The sequence below is a fragment of the Salmo salar genome, chromosome 09 (genome assembly GCF_965601325.2).
Source record: "Salmo salar chromosome 09, fSalSal1, whole genome shotgun sequence".
Classification (NCBI taxonomy): domain Eukaryota; kingdom Metazoa; phylum Chordata; class Actinopteri; order Salmoniformes; family Salmonidae; genus Salmo; species Salmo salar.
This window is the reverse complement of record NC_138299.1, coordinates 152,404,059-152,426,063: the sequence shown is the minus strand read 5'-3', so window position 1 is coordinate 152,426,063 and position 22,005 is coordinate 152,404,059. Positions and strand designations below refer to the sequence as shown.

General features: G+C 50.1%; 1 protein-coding gene across 1 annotated transcript in view; it reads right to left on the bottom strand.

The window, feature by feature from the left end:
* arap1 (ArfGAP with RhoGAP domain, ankyrin repeat and PH domain 1) overlaps positions 1-22,005 on the bottom strand; it is a 93,533-nt gene that overhangs the window by 40,301 nt on the left and 31,227 nt on the right. The window contains 7 exon segments of the mRNA XM_082956445.1: positions 4,719-4,853; positions 4,924-5,098; positions 15,523-15,705; positions 16,579-16,664; positions 16,872-17,071; positions 17,382-17,488; positions 19,793-19,989. Coding sequence (XP_082812571.1) covers positions 4,719-4,853; positions 4,924-5,098; positions 15,523-15,705; positions 16,579-16,664; positions 16,872-17,071; positions 17,382-17,488; positions 19,793-19,989 — 1,083 coding nt within the window.

The following is a 22,005-nucleotide window of genomic DNA, read 5'->3' as shown; positions in this document are numbered from 1 at the left end:
AGGGGAAGGGACTAAGAGACTAGGGGAAGGGACTAAGAGACTAGGGGAAGGGACTAAGAGACTAGGGGAAGGGACTAAGAGACTAGGGGAAGGGACTAAGAGACTAGGGGAAGGGACTAAGAGACTAGGGGAAGGGACTAAGAGACTAGGGGAAGGGACTAAGAGACTAGGGGGAGGGACTAAGAGACTAGGGGAAGGGACTAAGAGACTAGGGGAAGGGACTAGGGGAAGGGACTAAGAAACTAGGGGAAGGGACTAAGAGACTAGGGGAAGGGACTAAGAGACTAGGGGAAGGGACTAAGAGACTAGGGGGAGGGACTAGGGGAAGGGACTAAGAGACTAGAGGAAGGGACTAGGGGAAGGGACTAAGAGACTAGGGGAAGGGACTAGGGGAAGGGACTAGGGGAAGGGACTAGGGGAAGGGACTAAGAGACTAGAGGAAGGGACTAAGAGACTAGGGGAAGGGACTAAGAGACTAGGGAGAGGGACTAAGAGACTAGGGGAAGGGACTAAGAGACTAGGGGAAGGGACTAAGAGACTAGGGGGAGGGACTAAGAGACTAGGGGAAGGGACTAGAGACTAGGGGAAGGGACTAAGAGACTAGGGGAAGGGACTAAGAGACTAGGGGAAGGACTAGGGGAAGGGACTAAGAGACTAGGGGGAGGGACTAAGAGACTAGGGGAAGGGACTAAGAGACTAGGGGAAGGGACTAAGAGACTAGGGGAAGGGACTAAGAGACTAGGGGAAGGGACTAAGAGACTAGGGGAAGGGACTAAGAGACTAGGGGGAGGGACTAAGAGACTAGGGGAAGGGACTAAGAGACTAGGGGAAGGGACTAGGGGAAGGGACTAAGAGACTAGGGGAAGGGACTAAGAGACTAGGGGAAGGGAAGGGAAGGCTAAGAGACTAGGGGAAGGGACTAAGAGACTAGGGGAAGGGACTAAGAGACTAGGGGAAGGGACTAGGGACGAGGGGGAGGGACTAAGAGACTAGGGGAAGGGACTAAGAGACTAGGGGGAGGGACTAAGAGACTAGGGGAAGGGACTAAGAGACTAGGGGAAGGGACTAAGGGACTAGGGGCTAAGGGACTAGGGGAAGGGACTAGGGGAAGGGACTAAGAGACTAGGGGAGGGACTAAGAGACTAGGGGAAGGGACTAAGAGACTAGGGGAAGGGACTAAGAGACTAGGGGGAGGGACTAAGAGACTAGGGGAAGGGACTAAGAGACTAGGGGGAGGGACTAAGAGACTAGGGGAAGGGACTAAGAGACTAGGGGAAGGGACTAAGAGACTAGGGGGAGGGACTAAGAGACTAGGGGAAGGGACTAGGGGAAGGGACTAAGAGACTAGGGGAAGGGACTAGGGGAAGGGACTAAGAGACTAGGGGAAGGGACTAAGAGACTAGGGGAAGGGACTAAGAGACTAGGGGAAGGGACTAAGAGACTAGGGGGAGGGACTAAGAGGAAGGGACTAAGAGACTAGGGGAAGGGACTAAGAGACTAGGGGAAGGGACTAAGAGACTAGGGGAAGGGACTAAGAGACTAGGGGGAGGGACTAAGAGACTAGGGGAAGGGACTAAGAGACTAGGGGGAGGGACTAAGAGGAAGGGACTAAGAGACTAGGGGAAGGGACTAAGAGACTAGGGGGAGGGACTAAGAGACTAGGGGAAGGGACTAGGGGAAGGGACTAAGAGACTAGGGGGAGGGACTAAGAGACTAGGGGAAGGGACTAGAGACTAGGGGGAGGGACTAAGAAAATAGGGGAAGGGACTAGGGGAAGGACTAGGGGAAGGGACTAAGAGACTAGGGGAAGGACTAGGGGGAGGGACTAAGAGACTAGGGGAAGGGACTAGGGGAAGGGACTAAGAGACTAGGGGAAGGGGCTAAGAGACTAGGGGGAGGGACTAAGAGGAAGGGACTAAGAGACTAGGGGAAGGGACTAAGAGACTAGGGGGAGGGACTAAGAGACTAGGGGAAGGGACTAAGAGACTAGGGGGAGGGACTAAGAGGAAGGGACTAAGAGACTAGGGGAAGGGACTAAGAGACTAGGGGAAGGGACTAGGGGAAGGGACTAAGAGACTAGGGGAAGGGACTAGGGGAAGGGACTAAGAGACTAGGGGAAGGGACTAAGAGACTAGGGGAAGGGACTAGGGGAAGGGACTAAGGGACTAGGGGAAGGGACTAGGGGAAGGGACTAAGAGACTAGGGGAAGGGACTAGGGGAAGGGACTAAGAGACTAGGGGAAGGGGCTAAGAGACTAGGGGGAGGGACTAAGAGGAAGGGACTAAGAGACTAGGGGAAGGGACTAAGAGACTAGGGGGAGGGACTAAGAGACTAGGGGAAGGGACTAAGAGACTAGGGGGAGGGACTAAGAGGAAGGGACTAAGAGACTAGGGGAAGGGACTAAGAGACTAGGGGGAGGGACTAAGAGACTAGGGGAAGGGACTAAGAGACTAGGGGGAGGGACTAAGAGGAAGGGACTAAGAGACTAGGGGAAGGGACTAAGAGACTAGGGGAAGGGACTAAGAGACTAGGGGGAGGGACTAAGAGACTAGGGGAAGGGACTAGAGACTAGGGGGAGGGACTAAGAGACTAGGGGAAGGGACTAGGGGAAGGACTAGGGGAAGGGACTAAGAGACTAGGGGAAGGGACTAGAGGAAGGACTAGGGGAAGGGACTAGGGGGAGGGACTAAGAGACTAGGGGAAGGGACTAAGAGACTAGGGGAAGGGACTAAGAGACTAGGGGAAGGGACTAAGAGACTATGTGAAGGGACTAAGAGACTAGGGGGAGGGACTAAGAGACTAGGGGGAGGGACTAGAGGAAGGGACTAGGGGAAGGGACTAAGAGACTAGGGGAAGGGACTAAGAGACTAGGGGAAGGGACTAAGAGACTAGGGGGAGGGACTAGAGGAAGGGACTAGGGGAAGGGACTAAGAGACTAGGGGAAGGGACTAAGAGACTAGGGGAAGGGACTAAGAGACTAGGGGGAGGGACTAAGAGACTAGGGAAGGGACTAAGAGACTAGGGGAAGGGACTAAGAGACTAGGGGAAGGGACTAGGGGAAGGGACTAAGAGACTAGGGGGAGGGACTAGAGGAAGGACTAGGGGAAGGGACTAAGAGACTAGGGGAAGGGACTAAGAGACTAGGGGAAGGGACTAAGAGACTAGGGGAAGGGACTAAGAGACTAGGGGAAGGGACTAGGGGAAGGGACTGAGAGACTAGGGGGAGGGACTAGAGGAAGGACTAGGGGAAGGGACTAAGAGACTAGGGGGAGGGACTAAGAGACTAGGGGAAGGGACTAGGGGAAGGGACTAAGAGACTAGGGGAAGGGACTAGAGACTAGGGGGAGGGACTAAGAGACTAGGGGAACGGGACTAAGAGACTAGGGGAAGGGACTAAGAGACTAGGGGAAGGGACTAAGAGACTAGGGGAAGGGACTAGAGACTAGGGGAGGGACTAAGAGACTAGGGGAACGGGACTAAGAGACTAGGGGAAGGGACTAAGAGACTAGGGGAAGGGACTAAGAGACTAGGGGAAGGGACTAGAGACTAGGGGGAGGGACTAAGAGACTAGGGGAAGGGACTAAGAGACTAGGGGAAGGGACTAAGAGACTAGGGGAAGGGACTAGGGGAAGGGACTAAGAGACTAGGGGAAGGGACTAAGAGACTAGGGGGAGGGACTAAGAGACTAGGGGAAGGGACTAGAGGAAGGGACTCAGAGACTAGGGGGAGGGACTAAGAGACTAGGGGGAGGGACTAAGAGACTAGGGGAAGGGACTAAGAGACTAGGGGAAGGGACTAAGAGACTAGGGGAAGGGACTAAGAGACTAGGGGAAGGGACTAAGAGACTAGGGGGAGGGACTAAGAGACTAGGGGAAGGGACTAAGAGACTAGGGGAAGGGACTAAGAGACTAGGGGAAGGGACTAAGAGACTAGGGGAAGGGACTAAGAGACTAGGGGAAGGGACTAAGAGACTAGGGGAAGGGACTAAGAGACTAGGGGAAGGGACTAAGAGACTAGGGGAAGGGACTAAGAGACTAGGGGGAGGGACTAAGAGACTAGGGGAAGGGACTAGGAGACTAGGGGAAGGGACTAAGAGACTAGGGGAAGGGACTAAGAGACTAGGGGAAGGGACTAGAGGAAGGGACTAGGGGAAGGGACTAGGGGAAATGACTAGGGGAAGGGACTAGAGGAAGGGACTAGAGGAAGGGACTAGGGGAAGGGACTAGAGGAAGGGACTAGGGGAAGGGACTAGGAGAAATGACTAGAGGAAGGGACTAGGGGAAGGGACTAGGGGAAGGGACTAGAGGAAGGGACTAGGGGAAGGGACTAGGGGAAATGACTAGGGGAAGGGACTAGAGGAAGGGACTAGGGGAAGGGACTAGGGGAAATGACTAGGGGAAGGGACTAGAGGAAGGGACTAGGGGAAGGGACTAGGGGAAATGACTAGGGGAAGGGACTAGAGGAAGGGACTAGGGGAAGGGACTAGGGGAAATGACTAGGGGAAGGGACTAGAGGAAGGGACTAGGGGAAGGGACTAGGGGAAATGACTAGGGGAAGGGACTAGGGGAAGGGACTAGGGGAAGGGACTTAGAGACTACGGTAAGGGACTATGGGAGGGGACTAGGAGACGGGACTAGGGGAGGGGACTAGGAGACAAGGGGACTAGGGAAGGGACTAGGGGACTAAGGAAGATGTGTGTGTGTGAGAGATTGGCTCACCCTCCCTGGCCTTGCGCTCCGTGATAGGCCGGGCCACGGAGGCGGTCTTGAAAAGGAAGCCATTGTGAGTGACGGGGTGCTGTGGTGAATAGTGTTGAGGCTCCATGACCCCAGTCACCTCCGACCGAGGCAGCTCTGCAGACACACAACAACACACTGTCAACATGCACACTCGTTACTACACACGAATACAACATGGAAATACCTGTGTTGAGGTTGTGTGAGAGGAACTCGGCCTGTAGTTTCTGGTGGTGTGCGAGTGCCAGGGAGAGGGGGGAGGGACAGTCAGCCTGGCCAGTAGAACAGTTCACATCAGCTCCACAGAACACCAGACATAAGGTCTCCAGCACATCACTGCACTGCACGTTTATACACAGGGCCTGGAGAGGGAGAGGGAGAGAGAGAGAGGGGGGGAAAGGAGGGAGAGAGAGAGAGGGGGAAAGGGGGGAGAGAGAGAGAGGGGGAGAGAGGTTAGGGGGCGATAACTATTTCAAATTCAGAAAATGTTCTGATCACTCTGTCAGTGTTGCCGAGGAGGAAGTAGCATCGCTGCCATGGAATGATGTGATGCTGAGTAAGAGCTTTTTGCTTGAAACAGCAGAAACCAGACTCTCATTGTAGCTGTCACAGCAGTATTAGACTGTCATTGTAGCTGTCACAGCAGTATTAGACTCATTGTAGCTGTCACAGCAGTATTAGACTGTCATTGTAGCTGTCACAGCAGTATTAGACTGTCATTGTAGCTGTCACAGCAGTATTAGACTCATTGTAGCTGTCACAGCAGTATTAGACTGTCATTGTAGCTGTCACAGCAGTATTAGACTGTCATTGTAGCTGTCACAGCAGTATTAGACTGTCATTGTAGCTGTCACAGCAGTATTAGACTCATTGTAGCTGTCACAGCAGTATTAGTGAACTTGTTTCTCAGTTAATAATTCAGGGTCTCAGACAGTTCTATAACATTATGACATCATAACCTACAACATTCCACAAGCCTACACATTTCACACCAACCCACAGTCCACCTGTTGTTGTTGGGCAAAGCAGTGGTGCAGCTGACTCACAGCTGTGGTTAGAACAATCCACTGTTTCTCAACTGAGACCAATGACTCACATCTCTGAGGACTTTAAGGTGAGGGGGATAGGGGGGTAAAATCCTCCAGGGACAGGGTAAGGGACAGGTTAACTGGGAATCATGGGAGGAAATGAAAACCAGTCAGGAAGAGAGGGTGACAGCTCCGTTGAGGGAAAGCTAGAGACCAGGAGAGATACAAAACAGGGAGGAGGGTGTTTTTACAGCTGAGCTCAACGCAGTCTTCCAGCTGGAGCACAACCCAACACAGTAACACACACCTTATTACAAGCACACACACAATGATGCTGCTGCACTCTTTCTGAACCAACAACCCACATTCTTTTGGTGTGATTGGGGGATGTCACATCTGTCTCTTCCCTTCTCTCCTTCCTCCCTCTCTACTCATTTCTCTCCCTTCTCCTACTCTCTCCTTCTCCTACTTTCTTCTTCTCCTACTCTCTCCTCCAATATCTTTTTGTTCTCCAGGACTTCCAGCCCTCACACATCATCAAACATGCACACAGACACAGGGAGGAATCAAAGACTTTTACACAACCCCTGGAGAGCTAGAGAGAAAGAAAGAAAGACAGAACGAGAGAGAGAAAGAGAGAGAATTATTTTTCTGAGGGTCGTGTGGCGTGCACTCTATACCCTGGATGTGTCTCTGGAGGGAAAGTGAAAAGAAAATATTAAAAAAATATGAAAGTCTTGTAATCAGAGAGTGACACACTGATCTCTTTCACCTGTCTTGTGCTTGTCTCCACCGCCCTCCAGGTGTCACTCATTCTCCCCTGTGCATTTATACCTGTGTTTTCAGTTTGGCTGTTGCCAGTTCGTCTTGTCTCATCAAGTCTACCAGCGATTTTTCCCGTGCTCCTGTTTCTCATTAGTTCCTGTTTTTTTTTTTAGCTCTCCTGGATTATCGACCTCTGCCTGCCCTGACCCTGAGCCTGCCTGCCGTTCTGTACCTTGTGACACTACCCTGGATTATTGACCTCTGTCTGCCCTTGACCTGTCGTTTGCTTGCCCCCTGTTTTGTGAATAAACATTTATTATTTCGAACTGTCTGCGTCTGGGTCGTATCCTGAGGTCTGATAGTACGAACTGGCCATGACTGACCCAGTAGACTCAGACCAGCTCCGCAATGCCGTCTCCTACCAAGGAGCCACCATTGGGAGACACGAGGAGTTACTTTGAGGTCTTATGGAAGGATTCCAGACCTTGGCAGGACGCAATGACCGTGCCTTGAATGAATTGGTGTGAGGCAGCCGGCTACGACAGTAACCTCCCAGCTCCTCAGTAAAACAGCTGTCAGCAGTGCGTCTCTCCAGGCCACCCTGACTTCTCGAGAACCCCGCTTACCTCCTCCAGAACGCGTCGCTGGAAGGTCAGGAACCTGTCGGGAGTTTCTCTTCCAGTGTTCCCTCATCTTCGAGCTGCCCAGTGTTCCCTCATCTTCGAGCTGCAGCCCTTGTCCTTCCCCTCGGACCGCTCGAAGATAGCGTATCTCATAACGCTAATGTCCGGGAGGGCTCTCGTCTGGGCTACAGCGGTGTGAGAACAATAATCTGCCGTATGTTTCAGTCTGGAGGAGTTCGTAGCTGAGGTATAAAAGGTTTTCGATTCTCCATTGTCTGGGAGAGAGGCTGCCCGGAAGTTACTCCAGCTCCGCCAAGACCCCCTCAGTGTGGCGGACTATGCGATTGATTTCCGCACGTTGGCTGCCAAGAGTGCCTGGAACCCGGAATCCCTGTTTGACACATTCCTACATTGTCATGACTTCCACCGAAGTCGGCTCCCCTCCTTGTTCGGGCGGCATTCGGCGGTCGACGTCACCGGCCTTCTAGCCATCGCCACTCCATTTTTCATTGTTTCATTTGTTTTGTCTTGTTCCCCGCACACCAGGTTTACATTCCCTAATCATACTGCATATATATATTCCTCTGTTCCCCCCATGTCTTTGTGTGGAATTGTTTTGTTTTGTGTTTGTTGTATCGCACCAGTCTGGTTTTTCACCCTGGGCATTGCCTGTACCCTATTTGGGGAATTATTGGTGAACCTTATTGTTATATTATTGACGGTATTTTGCGCTTGTCACTTTTGCCAGTTGGCTTGAGTTGTAGCTGTTTGCGCCCGTCTGTTTGTTGCTCTTGGCTAATAAAGTCGCCTGATCACCTATTCTCTGCTCTCCTGCACTTGACTCGAATGACCAGCAGCGAAAACCCTGACATACATGGATTATCGGAGGAGGTTAAGGACGAGCTCGCAGCCCGGAAGCTGCCTACGGATCTCGACTTGCTCATCGCCTTGACCATCCGAATCGATGGGCGGCTACGGGAACGTAGGAGGGAGAAGAGGTCTGCCGGCTCGCCTTTTCCGGAGCCGATGCAACTCGTCAGAGCTAGGCTGCCTCCAACCTAACGCTTATGCAGACTCAACAGCCAGAGTTGTCTGTATTGCGGAACTGCTAGTCATTATGTGTCTACCTGTCCATTAAAAAGGACCATGTTCATCAGTAGGTACGAGTACTCTGGTGGGCCATACGGATAATTTTTCTTCTCCCCTTACTCAGACCCCTCTCCATGCCATCCTGCTGTGGGGTGACTAGTCAAAATCTCTCCGGGCTCTCATTGACTCTGGGGCCGACGAGAGTTTCATGGACGCCACCCTGGTGTTTGAGCTGGGCATCCCCACTCAGCCCCTCTCCATTCCCATGGACGTTAGAGCACAGGATGGGCACTCTATAGGCAGGGTCACCCACAATACTACTTCTATCCACCTGTGTGTATCTGGGAACCACACTGAGTCTATAAAGTTTATGCTCATCAAGTCTCCTCAGGTTCCCATGGTATTTTCTTGGCTCCAGCGCCACAATCCCCTTATCAATAAGGCTACTGGTACTATCATGGGCTGGAGCCCGTTCTGCCGCGCCCATTGTCTGAAGTCGGAGCAGCCTGCCCCGGGACATCTTCCTGTGGGCTTGGAAGAAGCCTCAGACCTCTCCACCGTTCCCGTGGAGTACCAGTACCCCCAGGAGGTTTTCAGCAAGGCCTGGGCCACGTCGCTTCCTCCGCATTGACCCTATGACTGCCGGTCCGACCTTCTCCCGGGCACTACACCACCCCGGGGACAGCTGTATTCACTGTACCAGCAGGTCATCTTCTCTAAGTTGGACCTGCAGAACACCTACCACCTGGTATGGATACGGGAAGGTGACGAGTGAAAGACAGCCTTCAACACTGCTAGGAGATATTATGAATACCTGGTGACGCCATTCAGTCTGACCAATGCTCCTGCAGTGTTCCAGGCCCTGGTTAATGACGTTCTCCGCGGCATGTTGAACCGGTTCGTGTTCATCTATCTGGACGACATCCTCATTTTTTCGCTGCTCGGAATGTGCAGATGGATCCCAGAACGTTGAGAGCAGTGGTGGATTGGCCCCAACCCATGTCCAGAGTGCAGCTGCAACGTCTCTTAGGATTTGCCAATTTCTATTTCCGTTTTTTCTGGGGTTCTAGCACCCTGGCTTCCCCCCTGTCAGCACTCACCTCTCCCAAGGTCCCATTCACGTGGTCCCCAGCTGCTGACCGGGAGTTCCTGGACCTTAAGCACCTCTTCACCACAGGTCTCATATTGATCCAACCGGACCCATCCTGTCAGTTGGTGGTGGAGGTAGACGCGTCGGATGTCGGAGTGGGGGCCGTCCTGTCCCAGTTTTCTGCCCTGAACCTTAAGCTGCATCCCTGCGCGTTCTTCTCCCATCCTCTTAACGCCACGGAGAGGAATTATGATGTTGGGAATCGAGAACTACTCCCAGTGAAGATGACATTGGAGGAGTGGAGACACTGGTTAGAGGGAGCGGAACAGCCATTCATAGTGTGGATGGACCACAAGAATCTGGAATATCTCTGTACCGCCAAGCGTCTCAACTCCAGGCAAGCTCGATGGGCCGATGGGTGGCTCCGGCTAATTGGATGTTTGTCCCAGACACTGCCCACTCCCCGGTCCTGGAAAGGGCTCCTTCTTCCAGGCTTGCCTGCCGCCCTGGCTCCCGTCAGACCCTGGCCTTTGTGCGACAATGCTTTTTTTTGGTGGCCCACCATGGTCCATGACATCTCCGCGTTCATCGCCGCCTGCACTGTCTGTGCTCAAAACAAGCTCTGCAAGCTCTGGCTGGCCTCCTTCAACCTCTTCCTGTCCCTCACCGTCGCTGGTCACATATATCCCTGGACTTCATCACTGGTCTCTCTTTTCGTCTGATGGAAACACCACTATCCTCACAGTGGTGGACAGGTTTTCCAAAACCGCTCATTTCATTCCCCTCCCCAAGCTACCTTCTGCCAAGGAGACGGCCCAGCTCACGGCCCCTCATAGGGGTGGGAGTCCCAAGAGACCAAAGATGGCAGAACCGAGTGCTCGGGTTGAGATGTAGGGTTTGAACCACACAGACATGTCAATATTCAATACAGACATATGGAGAAACTCCTAAACCACTCACACACACAAACATATCCAAAACCATCCATACACACACACACAAATACCTCTCCGTCTCATAACACTGTCAGCCCACAGTCACACTGTCAAACTAATATTCTCAATGGTTGCTGTCTAATCACTGGGTTGGTTGATTAATTATCATGTGGAGGTTAGCTGTGAGGTAGACTGGCAGCCCTGTAAAAGCAGTGCTAGCCTGCACTGAGGGATGCTAGAAAAGCAGAAATTATTTAGCTTCACTATGTTATAAATATGTAGCATAGCAATCAAATTAGGATCCAAGTTTTTCCTGATCATGTCAGCGGATCAGGAAAAACTCCTGGCGCTAGCTATAAGATGCTAACATAGTTTAGCAATGATGTGCTATAAGATGCTAACATAGCTTAGCTGTGATGTGCTACAAGATGCTAACATTGTTTAGCAGTGATGTGTTATAGCATGCTAACATAGTTTATCTGGGATGTGTTATAAGATGCTAACATAGTTCAGCTGGGATGTGTTATAAGATGCTAACATTGTTTAGCTGTGATGTGCTATAAGATGCTAACATAGTTTAGCTGTGATGTGCTATAAGATGCTAGCATAGTTTAGCTGTGATGTGCTATAAGATGCTAGCATATTTTAGCTGTGATGTGTTATAAGATGCTAACATAGTTTAGCTGTGATTTGCAATAAGATGCTAACATAGTTTAGCTGTGATTTGCAATAAGATGCTAACATAGTTTAGCTGTGATGTGCCATGAGATTCTGGAATACAGGTAACTGCCAAAATAAAGAAAACACCAACATAAAGTGTCTTAACAGGGCGTTGGGTCACTACGAGCCGCCAGAACAGCTTCAATGCGCCTTGGCATAGATTCTACAAGTGTCTGGAACTCTATTGGAGGGATGCGACACCATTCTTCCACAAGAAATTAAATAATTTTGCGTTTTGTTGATGGCGGTGGAAATCTGTCTCAGGCGTCGCTCCAGAATCTCCCACAAGTGTTCAATTGTGTTGAGATCTGGTGACTGAGACACACACCCTTTAAACCCCCTATGCTCCTTTGAGACCCAAAGTCACAGATCTCTTGTAGTCAAAATAATGGGAAACTGGGCATTTTTAACACATGTTCTTAAGCATGATGGGATGTTAATTGCTTAAATTACCCTGTGTAAAAGCATCTGCTTTCAATATACTTAGTATCCCTCATTTACTCAAGTGTTTTCCTTTATTTTGGCAGTTCCCTGTAGTTTAGCCGTGATGTGTTATAAGATGCTATCAGCATAGATCAGCAGAGTGGGAGAGGGAGCTGACTCGTACAAGACTGTCCATTCAGAAAGGGGAGGCTGTGACCACACAAAGAACACATGGAGTCACACACAGACCCGGTAGTTACTGGACACAGACCAAAGTCTGGCTTTAGCACCACACACACACACACACACACACACACACACACACACACACACACACACACACAACTCCAACAAGTCTTCCTCCAGCTGAGCATAGAGGAAGTCCATTTCAATCATCCAACTCACATATTTACACACTTCAACACACTTACGCAAATTCAACTCTCAGAACCACACTCAAATACAACTCTCAGAACCACACTCAAATACAACTCTCAGAACCACACTCAAATACAACTCTCAGAACCACACTCAAATACAACTCTCAGAACCACACTCAAATACAACTCTCAGAACCACACTCAAATACAACTCTCAGAACCACACTCAAATACAACTCTCAGAACCACACTCAAATACAACTCTCAAACACATTCTTGCCCCTCTCACATTTTATACACACGACACACAAACACTTATCTAAAAGATACAAAAACAGGCCTTGTCCACAAACATACAGCGCCAACAAACAGAGCACCCAGTCATACATAGCTACTGCAGTGGTATACTCACCCATGAGCTGACAGTATAGTCCTCTTGAATGTCACCGGTGTATGTGTGTGTGCATGTGTGTGCATCTGTGTATGTGTGTACCAAACTGCATAGTTCCAAGTGAAGACAATGCAAGAGCCCTCCTCACAAACATACACCAACAGAAGAGAGGAGGGACAGAGAGAAACACTTCCCTCAGCTCCACTGACCAGACCCTCAGCTCCACTGACCAGACCCTCAGCTCCACTGACCAGACCCTCAGCTCCACTGACCAGACCCTCAGCTCCACTGACCAGACCCTCAGCTCCACTGACCAGACCCTCAGCTCCACTGACCAGACCCTCAGCTCCACTGACCAGACCCTCAGCTCCACTGACCAGACCCAAACAGTGAAACAGGGAGAAAAAGGGGGAGGGGAGTAGAAGAACTCTGGAGGGGCGGGGTTAGAGAACATTCCTGTAGAAAGACCATGATGACATCAGATGGAGGGGTGGAGTCAGCAGCATGAGCTCATACATGCTCGAGGTGGGCTGAGGCCCAGGAAGAACACAGAGAGAAACACAGTCCAGGCAACAGGGAATGGACCAGGAAGAACACAGAGAGAAACACAGTCCAGACAACAGGGAATGGACCAGGAAGAACACAGAGAGAAACACAGTCCAGGCAACAGGGAATGGACCAGGAAGAACGCAGAGAGAAACACAGTCCAGACAACAGGGAATGGACCAGGAAGAACGCAGAGAGAAACACAGTCCAGGCAACAGGGAATGGACCAGGGAGAACGGGAACAGACCAGAGAAAGAGAGGGGAGAAGGAGAACAAAGGATTCATTTAGTTCAACGCATGAAGAGAGAGTGTGTGTGTCCCTATGCCGTTGCATCCTGGTCCAACAATCAGAAGCAGAGAGAAAACGTCCTGTATTTTGAGTTTCTTTACATCTCTGTTGCACTTCCCACGCACACATGACTAACACACACACACAAACACTGGGCATGAACATCTGGTGAACTAAATCACTTAAGGAGGGAAATGGAATCACTCAAAGTCATGTGCTGAATGTGATTCTCTCTCACACACACACACACACACACACACACACACACACACACACACACACACACACACACACACACACACACACACACACACACACACACACACACACACACACACACACACACACACACACACACACACACACAGAGCTGTGTGCAGTTGGCATTGCTTCTGGTAACTGGGTTAAGAGGCTATTGACTGACCCAGCTAAGAGCTGTAACACTGAGGCATTCACTACACAGAAACGCACACACTGAATGGAAGAGAAGAGTACTGGAGGGGTGTGGATACAGGAGGGGATAGATACTGGAGGGGGGTGGATACAGGAGGGGATAGATACTGGAGGGGTGTGGATACAGGAGGGGATAGATACTGGAGGGGTGTGGATACAGGAGGGGGATAGATACTGGAGGGATGTGGATACAGGAGGGGATAGATACTGGAGGGGTGTGGATACAGGAGGGATGTGGATACAGGAGGGGCTAGATACTGGAGGGGTGTGGATACAGGAGGGGGATAGATACTGGAGGGGTGTGGATACTGGAGGGGATAGATACTGGAGGGGATAGATACTGGAGGGGTGTGGATACTGGAGGGGTGTGGATACTGGAGGGGTGTGGATACTGGAGGGGTGTGGATACCGGAGGGGTGTGGATACAGGAGGGCTGTGGATACAGGAGGGCTGTGGATACAGGAGGTGTGTGGATACAGGAGGGGTGTGGATACAGGAGGTGTGTGGATACAGGAGGGGTGTGGATACAGGAGGGGGATAGATACTGGAGGGGTGTGGATACAGGAGGGGCTAGATACTGGAGGGGTGTGGATACAGGAGGGGGATAGATACTGGAGGGGTGTGGATACAGGAGGGGGATAGATACTGGAGGGGTGTGGATACAGGAGGGGGATAGATACTGGAGGGGTGTGGATACAGGAGGGGATAGATACTGGAGGGGTGTGGATACAGGAGGGGCTAGATACTGGAGGGGTGTGGATACAGGAGGGGATAGATACTGGAGGGGTGTGGATACAGGAGGGGGATAGATACTGGAGGGGTGTGGATACAGGAGGGGGATAGATACTGGAGGGGTGTGGATACAGGAGGGGGATAGATACTGGAGGGGTGTGGATACAGGAGGGGCTAGATACTGGAGGGGTGTGGATACAGGAGGGGATAGATACTGGAGGGGTGTGGATACAGGAGGGGATAGATACTGGAGGGGTGTGGATACAGGAGGGGATAGATACTGGAGGGGTGTGGATACAGGAGGGGGATAGATACTGGAGGGGTGTGGATACAGGAGGGGCTAGATACTGGAGGGGTGTGGATACTGGAGGGGATAGATACTGGAGGGGTGTGGATACAGGAGGGGATAGATACTGGAGGGGTGTGGATACAGGAGGGGATAGATACTGGAGGGGTGTGGATACAGGAGGGGGATAGATACTGGAGGGGTGTGGATACAGGAGGGGGATAGATACTCGTGTTAAAAGGAACCACCAGCTTTCATATGTTCTCATGTTCTGAGCAAGGAACTTAAACGTTAGCTTTCTTACATGGCACATATTGCACTTTTACTTTCTTCTCCAACACTTTGTTTTTGCATTATTTAAACCAAATTGAACATGTTTCATTATTTATTTGAGGCTAAATTGATTTTATTGATGTATTATATTAAGTTAAAATAAGTGTTCATTCAGTATTGTTGTAATTGTCATTATTACAAATAAATAGGGGGAAAAATAATTGTCAGATTAATCGGTATCGGCCTGATTTGGCCCTCCAATAATCGGTATCGGCCTTTTCTGGTCCTCCAATAATCGGTATCGGCCTTTTCTGGTCCTCCAATAATCGGTATCGGCCTTTTCGGGTCCTCCAATAATCGGTATCGGCCTTTTCGGGTCCTCCAATAATCGGTATCGGCGTTGAAAAATCATAATCGGTCGACCTCTAATAGATACTGGAGGGGATAGATTAGATACTGGAGGGGTGTGGATACTGGAGGGGATAGATTAGATACTGGAGGGGTGTGGATACTGGAGGGGATAGATTAGATACTGGAGGGGGATAGATACTGGAGGGGGATAGATACTGGATGGGTGTGGATACTGGAGGGGGATAGATACTGGAGGGGGATAGATACTGGAGGGGGATAGATACTGGAGGGGGATAGATACTGGAAGGGTATGGGAGTGTATGGGATCGTTCTGGTTGTCATTTAGATGTGGTAGGGTTAAATGAAGGTTAGATTGGAGGTCAGATTAGGGTTATATAAAGGTTGTTCTTACGTTGTTAAGCTCTTCCTGGTTGCCGTAGAGAGGGTGGTATTTGCGGTATTTGCCCTGTCTATATTTGGAGCTGACGAATCGTCGGCGGTCTTCGCTGCAACTGGTCGGACTCAGCGCCTCGCTGGGAGGGACGTTCGCCGCCCAAAATCTGTTCAGACGCTCATTACCTAGCAACAGGAAGACCTGGGGGACAGGTGAGGGACAGGGCAGGGGTATTAGAGAGGGACACAGTAGTTAGCCAAAATACTGTTCTGTTTCAGCTGTTGTGGGCAGCCTAGCTGTTTGGAGAAGAGGTACTGTTCTGTTTCAGCTGTCATGGGCAGCCTAGCTGTTTGGAGAACGAGGTACTGTTCTGTTTCAGCTGTCGTGGGCAGTCTAGCTATTTGGAGAAGGAGGTACTGTTCTGTTTCAGCTGTCGTGGGCAGTCTAGCTGTTTGGAGAACGAAGTACTGCTCTGTTTCAGCTGTCGTGGGCAGCCTAGCTGTTTGGAGAACGAAGTACTGCTCTGTTTCAGCTGTCGTGGGCAGCCTAGCTGTTTGGAGAAGGAGGTACTGCTCTGTTTCTGCTGTCGTGGGCAGCCTAGCTGTTTGGAGAAGAGGTACTGCTCTGTTTCAGCTGTCGTGGGCAGCCTAGCTGTTTGGAGAAGGAGGTACTGCTCTGTTTCAGCTGTCGTGGGCAGCCTAGCTGTTTGGAGGAGGTACTGTTCTGTTTCAGCTGTCGTGGGCAGTCTAGCTGTTTGGAGAAGGAGGTACTGTTATGTTTCAGCTGTTGTGGGCAGCCTAGCTGTTTGCAGGAGGTACTGTTCTGTTTCAGCTGTCGTGGGCAGCCTAGCTGTTTGGAGGAGGAGGTACTGCTCTGTTTCAGCTGTCGTGGGAAGTCTAGCTGTTTGGAGAACGAGGTACTGTTCTGTTTCAGCTGTCGTGGGCAGCCTAGCTGTTTGGAGAAGGAGGTCCGTTTGGTACCCTTCAGTGCTATGCATACAGAGACCATTGAAATGTTTGGATCCTTTTTTGTTATTTGATTGGTGGATTAAAATAAAGTATTTAGTGTGTGTACCTGTATAAGCTCCTCTGTCCACACCCTCCTGTCCATCTTCAGACTGCGCACCTTAGAGATGCTGGGGCCCAAACCGCGGTGCTCTCCTACAACATGCACACAGACACACACACACACACACACACACACACACACACACACACACACACACACACACACACACACAGACACACACAAAATACATAATTCTCGGACTGCTCCACTATAAAGTATTCTGTATATAACACAAATAGGTCCAACCAAGGTCAGTGGATCTTAAAGTTCTACAACTGGGTGATAGTATACACACTCACCTGCACAGCGTTTGCAGACCACCACACACAGGTTGATGGCAGCCCACTCAGGTTTGGCGGCGCCACAGTCGGCACAGCAACCATTGCTAGGTTCCGCCCAGATTTGATTAGCCACCTCACTATTGGACAGAGCCTCTCCAATCGCTTCACGCATCGCTTCTACCCACTGGTCCTTATGTTGTTCCGAATCCGCTAGAAAACTACACACACACACACACACACACACACACAGACACACACACACACACACACACACAGACACACACAGACACACACACACACACACAGACACACAGACATTAGAATGAGACAGAATGAGACATACACACACACACAGACAGACAGTTGTGGCCTCTGAACAGCTTGACACAGACCCTCGTGGTTTAGTCCTTCCTCTTCTCTTCAGTCACACACATAACCAACCACACACACACACACACACACAGTCAAGCTGACTCCACTCTTTCTAACCTTGCTGTTTTGTATTTCTGAGTGTGTGTGGGTGTAAACCTGAAGATGCGGTAGGGTGTTGTCAGATCAAAGCTGCGGCGGTCAGTGTCTTTCACGTTTCCTACGTTCATATCGATGGACGTGATGCCGATGCCAAGGCGGTAGTCCTGGAAACAGAACACACACATCCCACAGCTGACATCACCCACTACAACAACATCTGAGCTGGGTTCAAATACATATTAAGTATTTGCTATTGAGGCTGCGTTTACACAAGCAGCCCAATTCTGATCTTTTTTTTTTTTCTCAATAATTGGTCTTTTGACCAATCACATCGGATCTTTTCACATCTGATGGATCAAAACACCAATTAAAGGAAAAAAATATCAGAATTGGGCTGCCTGTCTAACTGCGACCTTCGACACGTATTTTATGTGCATTTAAGTATTTTCTAAATAAATGTGGCCAAACCAGACACTTTTATTTTAAGTACTTGAAACTATTTTCAAATAACTTTCAATAAATGGGTCATTCCACCAATTCGGTGACTTTGGAGACTGATTTAATGATTTCTCCATATGGTCTATATTAAAAGGGACTTTATTTAATATAACAGGCTATTAAAATTCAATATTGGTGCACAATTTCTACTTCTAATATCAAGGGGATGCAAAAGGCTGTCACGACTTCCGCCGAGGTCGGCTCCTCTCCTTGTTCGGGCGGCGTTCGGCGGTCGACGTCACCGACCATCTAGCCATCGCCGATCCACTTTTCATTTTCCATTTGTTTTGTCTTGTCTTACATCACACCTGGTTCCAATTCCATCAATTACATGTTGTGTATTTAACCCTCTGTTCCCCCCCATGTCCGGAATTGTTTGTTGTCAGTGCCTGTGCACGTTATATTCTGGTGTGCGTCAGGTTATGTACCCATTTATTTTATTGTTCTGTATCCGGTGGGTTTTGATGATTAAACTGAGCCGTTGGAAACACAGTTTTGCTCTCCTGCGTCTGACTTCTCTGCCGCCAGTACGCACCCCTGACAAAGGCACACATTTCGTGGAATGACCCAAATAGCAAAACTATTGTCAAATACATTATTTCAAATACCCCTAGGACCAAACAGCCCTAGTGCCCTAGGACCAAACAGCCCTTGGACCAAACACCCCTAAGACCAAACAGCCCTAGGACCAAACAGCCCTAGTGCCCTAGGACCAAACAGCCCTAGGACCAAACACCCCTAGGACCAAACAGCCCTAGGACCAAACACCCCTAGGACCAAACAGCCCTAGGACCAAACAGCCCTAGTGCCCTAGGACCAAACAGCCCTAGGACCAAACAGCCCTTGGACCAAACAGCCCTAAGACCAAACAGCCCTAGGACCAAACAGCCCTAGGACCAAACAGCCCTAGGACCAAACAGCCCTTGGACCAAACACCCCTAGGACCAAACACCCCTAGGACCAAACACCCCTAGGACCAAACAGCCCTAGGACCAAACACCCCTAGGACCAAACAGCCCTAGGACCAAACAGCCCTAGGACCAAACACCCCTAGGACCAAACAGCCCTAGGACCAAACACCCCTAGGACCAAACACCCCTAGGACCAAACACCCCTAGGACCAAACAGCCCTAGGACCAAACAGCCCTAGGACCAAACACCCCTAGGACCAAACAGCCCTAGGACCAAACACCCCTAGGACCAAACAGCCCTAGGACCAAACAGCCCTAGTGCCCTAGGACCAAACAGCCCTAGGACCAAACAGCCCTTGGACCAAACAGCCCTAAGACCAAACAGCCCTAGGACCAAACAGCCCTTGGACCAAACACCCCTAGGACCAAACACCCCTAGGACCAAACACCCCTAGGACCAAACAGCCCTAGGACCAAACACCCCTAGGACCAAACACCCCTAGGACCAAACACCCCTAGGACCAAACAGCCCTAGGACCAAACAGCCCTAGGACCAAACAGCCCTAGGACCAAACAGCCCTAGGACCAAACACCCCTAGGACCAAACACCCCTAGGACCAAACAGCCCTAGGACCAAACAGCCCTAGGACCAAACACCCCTAGGACCAAACAGCCCTAGGACCAAACACCCCTAGTGCCCTAGGACCAAACAGCCCTAGGACCAAACAGCCCTAAGACCAAACACCCCTAGTGCCCTAGGACCAAACACCCCTAGGACCAAACACCCCTAGGACCAAACACCCCTAGGACCAAACACCCCTAGGACCAAACACCCCTAGGACCAAACACCCCTAGGACCCAACACCCCTAGGACCCAACACCCCTAGGACCAAACAGCCCTAGGACCAAACACCCCTAGGACCAAACACCCCTAGGACCAAACACCCCTAGGACCAAACACCCCTAGGACCAAACAGCCCTAGGACCAAACACCCCTAGGACCAAACAGCCCTAGGACCAAACAGCCCTAGGACCCACCCCATACCCCCACAGCCTCACCTCCATGTTCTTGTAGAGGAAGACCTTGTCTCCGGAGACGACCGTGTAGAGTTTGGAGCGCAGGCCCCTCAGCTCCAGGTAGCCCTGCTGTTCAGGGGTCAGTGAGGAGGGTGGGACCGATGAAGTAATCTCCCTGCTGCCCTCCTGGCGCCCCCTAGTGAAGTTCTGCAGAACTGACACCCACTCATTCCTCTCAACTACACACACACAGAGGAAGAGTGATTTAGCACGCAGCAGTGTGATATGAACAGCTTGATGCTGATGTCTGCATTATGGGCAGATGAGTTGCTGTTTCTACAGTTCTCATTCTCATTGTTGCGGGGTTGATTCGGGCCGGGTGGGTTTCGGGCTTGCCGTGTTGTGTTAAGAATAAAATCAACTGTGAGTGTCTGTGCAGCTTTTAGCCTACTAAGGCTCTCTCTCAGCAGCAGCAGCTGCAGACACTAGCGGTGCCAGGATTCAAAAATTGGCTGGGCCAGAGACATTTGTTGCCATGATGAAAGTATTTTTCTGATGAGGGAAATGTTTCAAATTGCAATAAGAATAGGTTGGAGTGGCCTCTCGAGCTGCGCGGTCTAAGGCACTGCATCGCAGTGCTTAAGGCATCACTACTGACCTGGGTTCGATCCCGGGCTGTGTCGCAGCCGGCCGTGACCGGGAGACCAATGAGGCGGCGCACAATTGGCCCAGTGTCGTCCGGGTTAGAGGAGGGTTTGGCAGGCCGGGATGTCCTTGTCCCATCGTGCTCTAGCAACTCCTGTGGCGGGCCGGGCGCATGCAAGCTGACACGGTCGCCAGTTGTACGGTGTTTTCTCCGACACATTGGTGCGGCTGGCTTTCGGGTTAAGCGAGCAGTGTGTCAAGAAGCAGTGCGGCTTGGCAAGGTTGCGTTTCGGAGGACGCACGGCTCTCGACCTTCACCTCTCCTGAGTCCGTACGGGAGTTGCAGCGATGGGACAAGACTATAACTACCAATTTAACATGCGTTAAAAACACAGGGCTTTTAAACAGATTATTCAAATGGCTGTTTGACAGAAAATCTAGTTTATTTCTAGTTTATTTATTCAAGGTTCCCTTTGTTATTTCATTTAAAAATAAAACGCTTGATTGTATTTAAAATGCATGAATGACTCATATTCTGTGTAATTAGCCTACGTGAATCACTAATTGATTGATTATATCTAAGTTAGTTAAGACAGATAAAACAGGATGCGCTGTCACAGCTTCATGGTGGATATATTATATAAGTACTACATGATCCAAGAGAAAAATACACACTTTCTATTTAGGCTACGTTATAGCATGCTAAATGTTCATGTTCAGTGATAGATGAACACTTGATTTAGGCTACGTTATAGCATGCTAAATGTTCATGTTCAGTTATAGATGAACACTTGATTTAGGCTACATTATAGCATGCTAAATGTTTCTGATCGGTGATAGATGAACACTTGATTTAGGCTACGTTATAGCATGCTAAATGTTTATGTTCAGTGATATATGAGCTATACCACCACTTATTTGCCCTGCCAGAGATCAATTAACCAAATATACAGACGGAGATTCAGTGAAACAAAATCCCATTGATTGATGATCAGACACAGTCACAGGCTGCTACGCGAGTGAAGAGCATGATCCACGTGTTAATTAACTTCTTTGGGATAGGGGGCATTATTTTCACGGCCAGATAAAAAACGTACCCGATTTAATCTGGTTACTACGCCTGCCCAGAAACTAGAATATGCATATAATTAGTAGATGTGGATAGAAAACACTCTAAAGTTTCTAAAACTGTTTGAATGGTGTCTGTGAGTATAACAGAACTCATATGGCTGGCCAAAACCTGAGAAGATTCCATGCAGGAAGTGCCCTGTCTGACAATTTGTTGTCCTTCTGTTGCATCTCTATCGAAAATACAGCATCTCTGCTGTAACGTGACACTTTCTAAGGCTTCCATTGGCTCTCTAAAGCCACCGGAAAGTGGAATGGGGTGTCTGCTGTCTCTGGGCAAAGTATAGGAGCAGAGTTTGAAAGTGGTCAGCCTGGGGACAGTGAGACTGGAGATGCGCGGTCACGAGAACTCGCCATGTTTTTCTTTCTCTCTTTGAATGAATACAACGTTGCCCGGTTGGAATATTATCGCTATTTTACGAGAAAAATTTTAAACAGCGTTTGACATGCTTCTAAGTACGGTAATGGAATATTTAGAAATT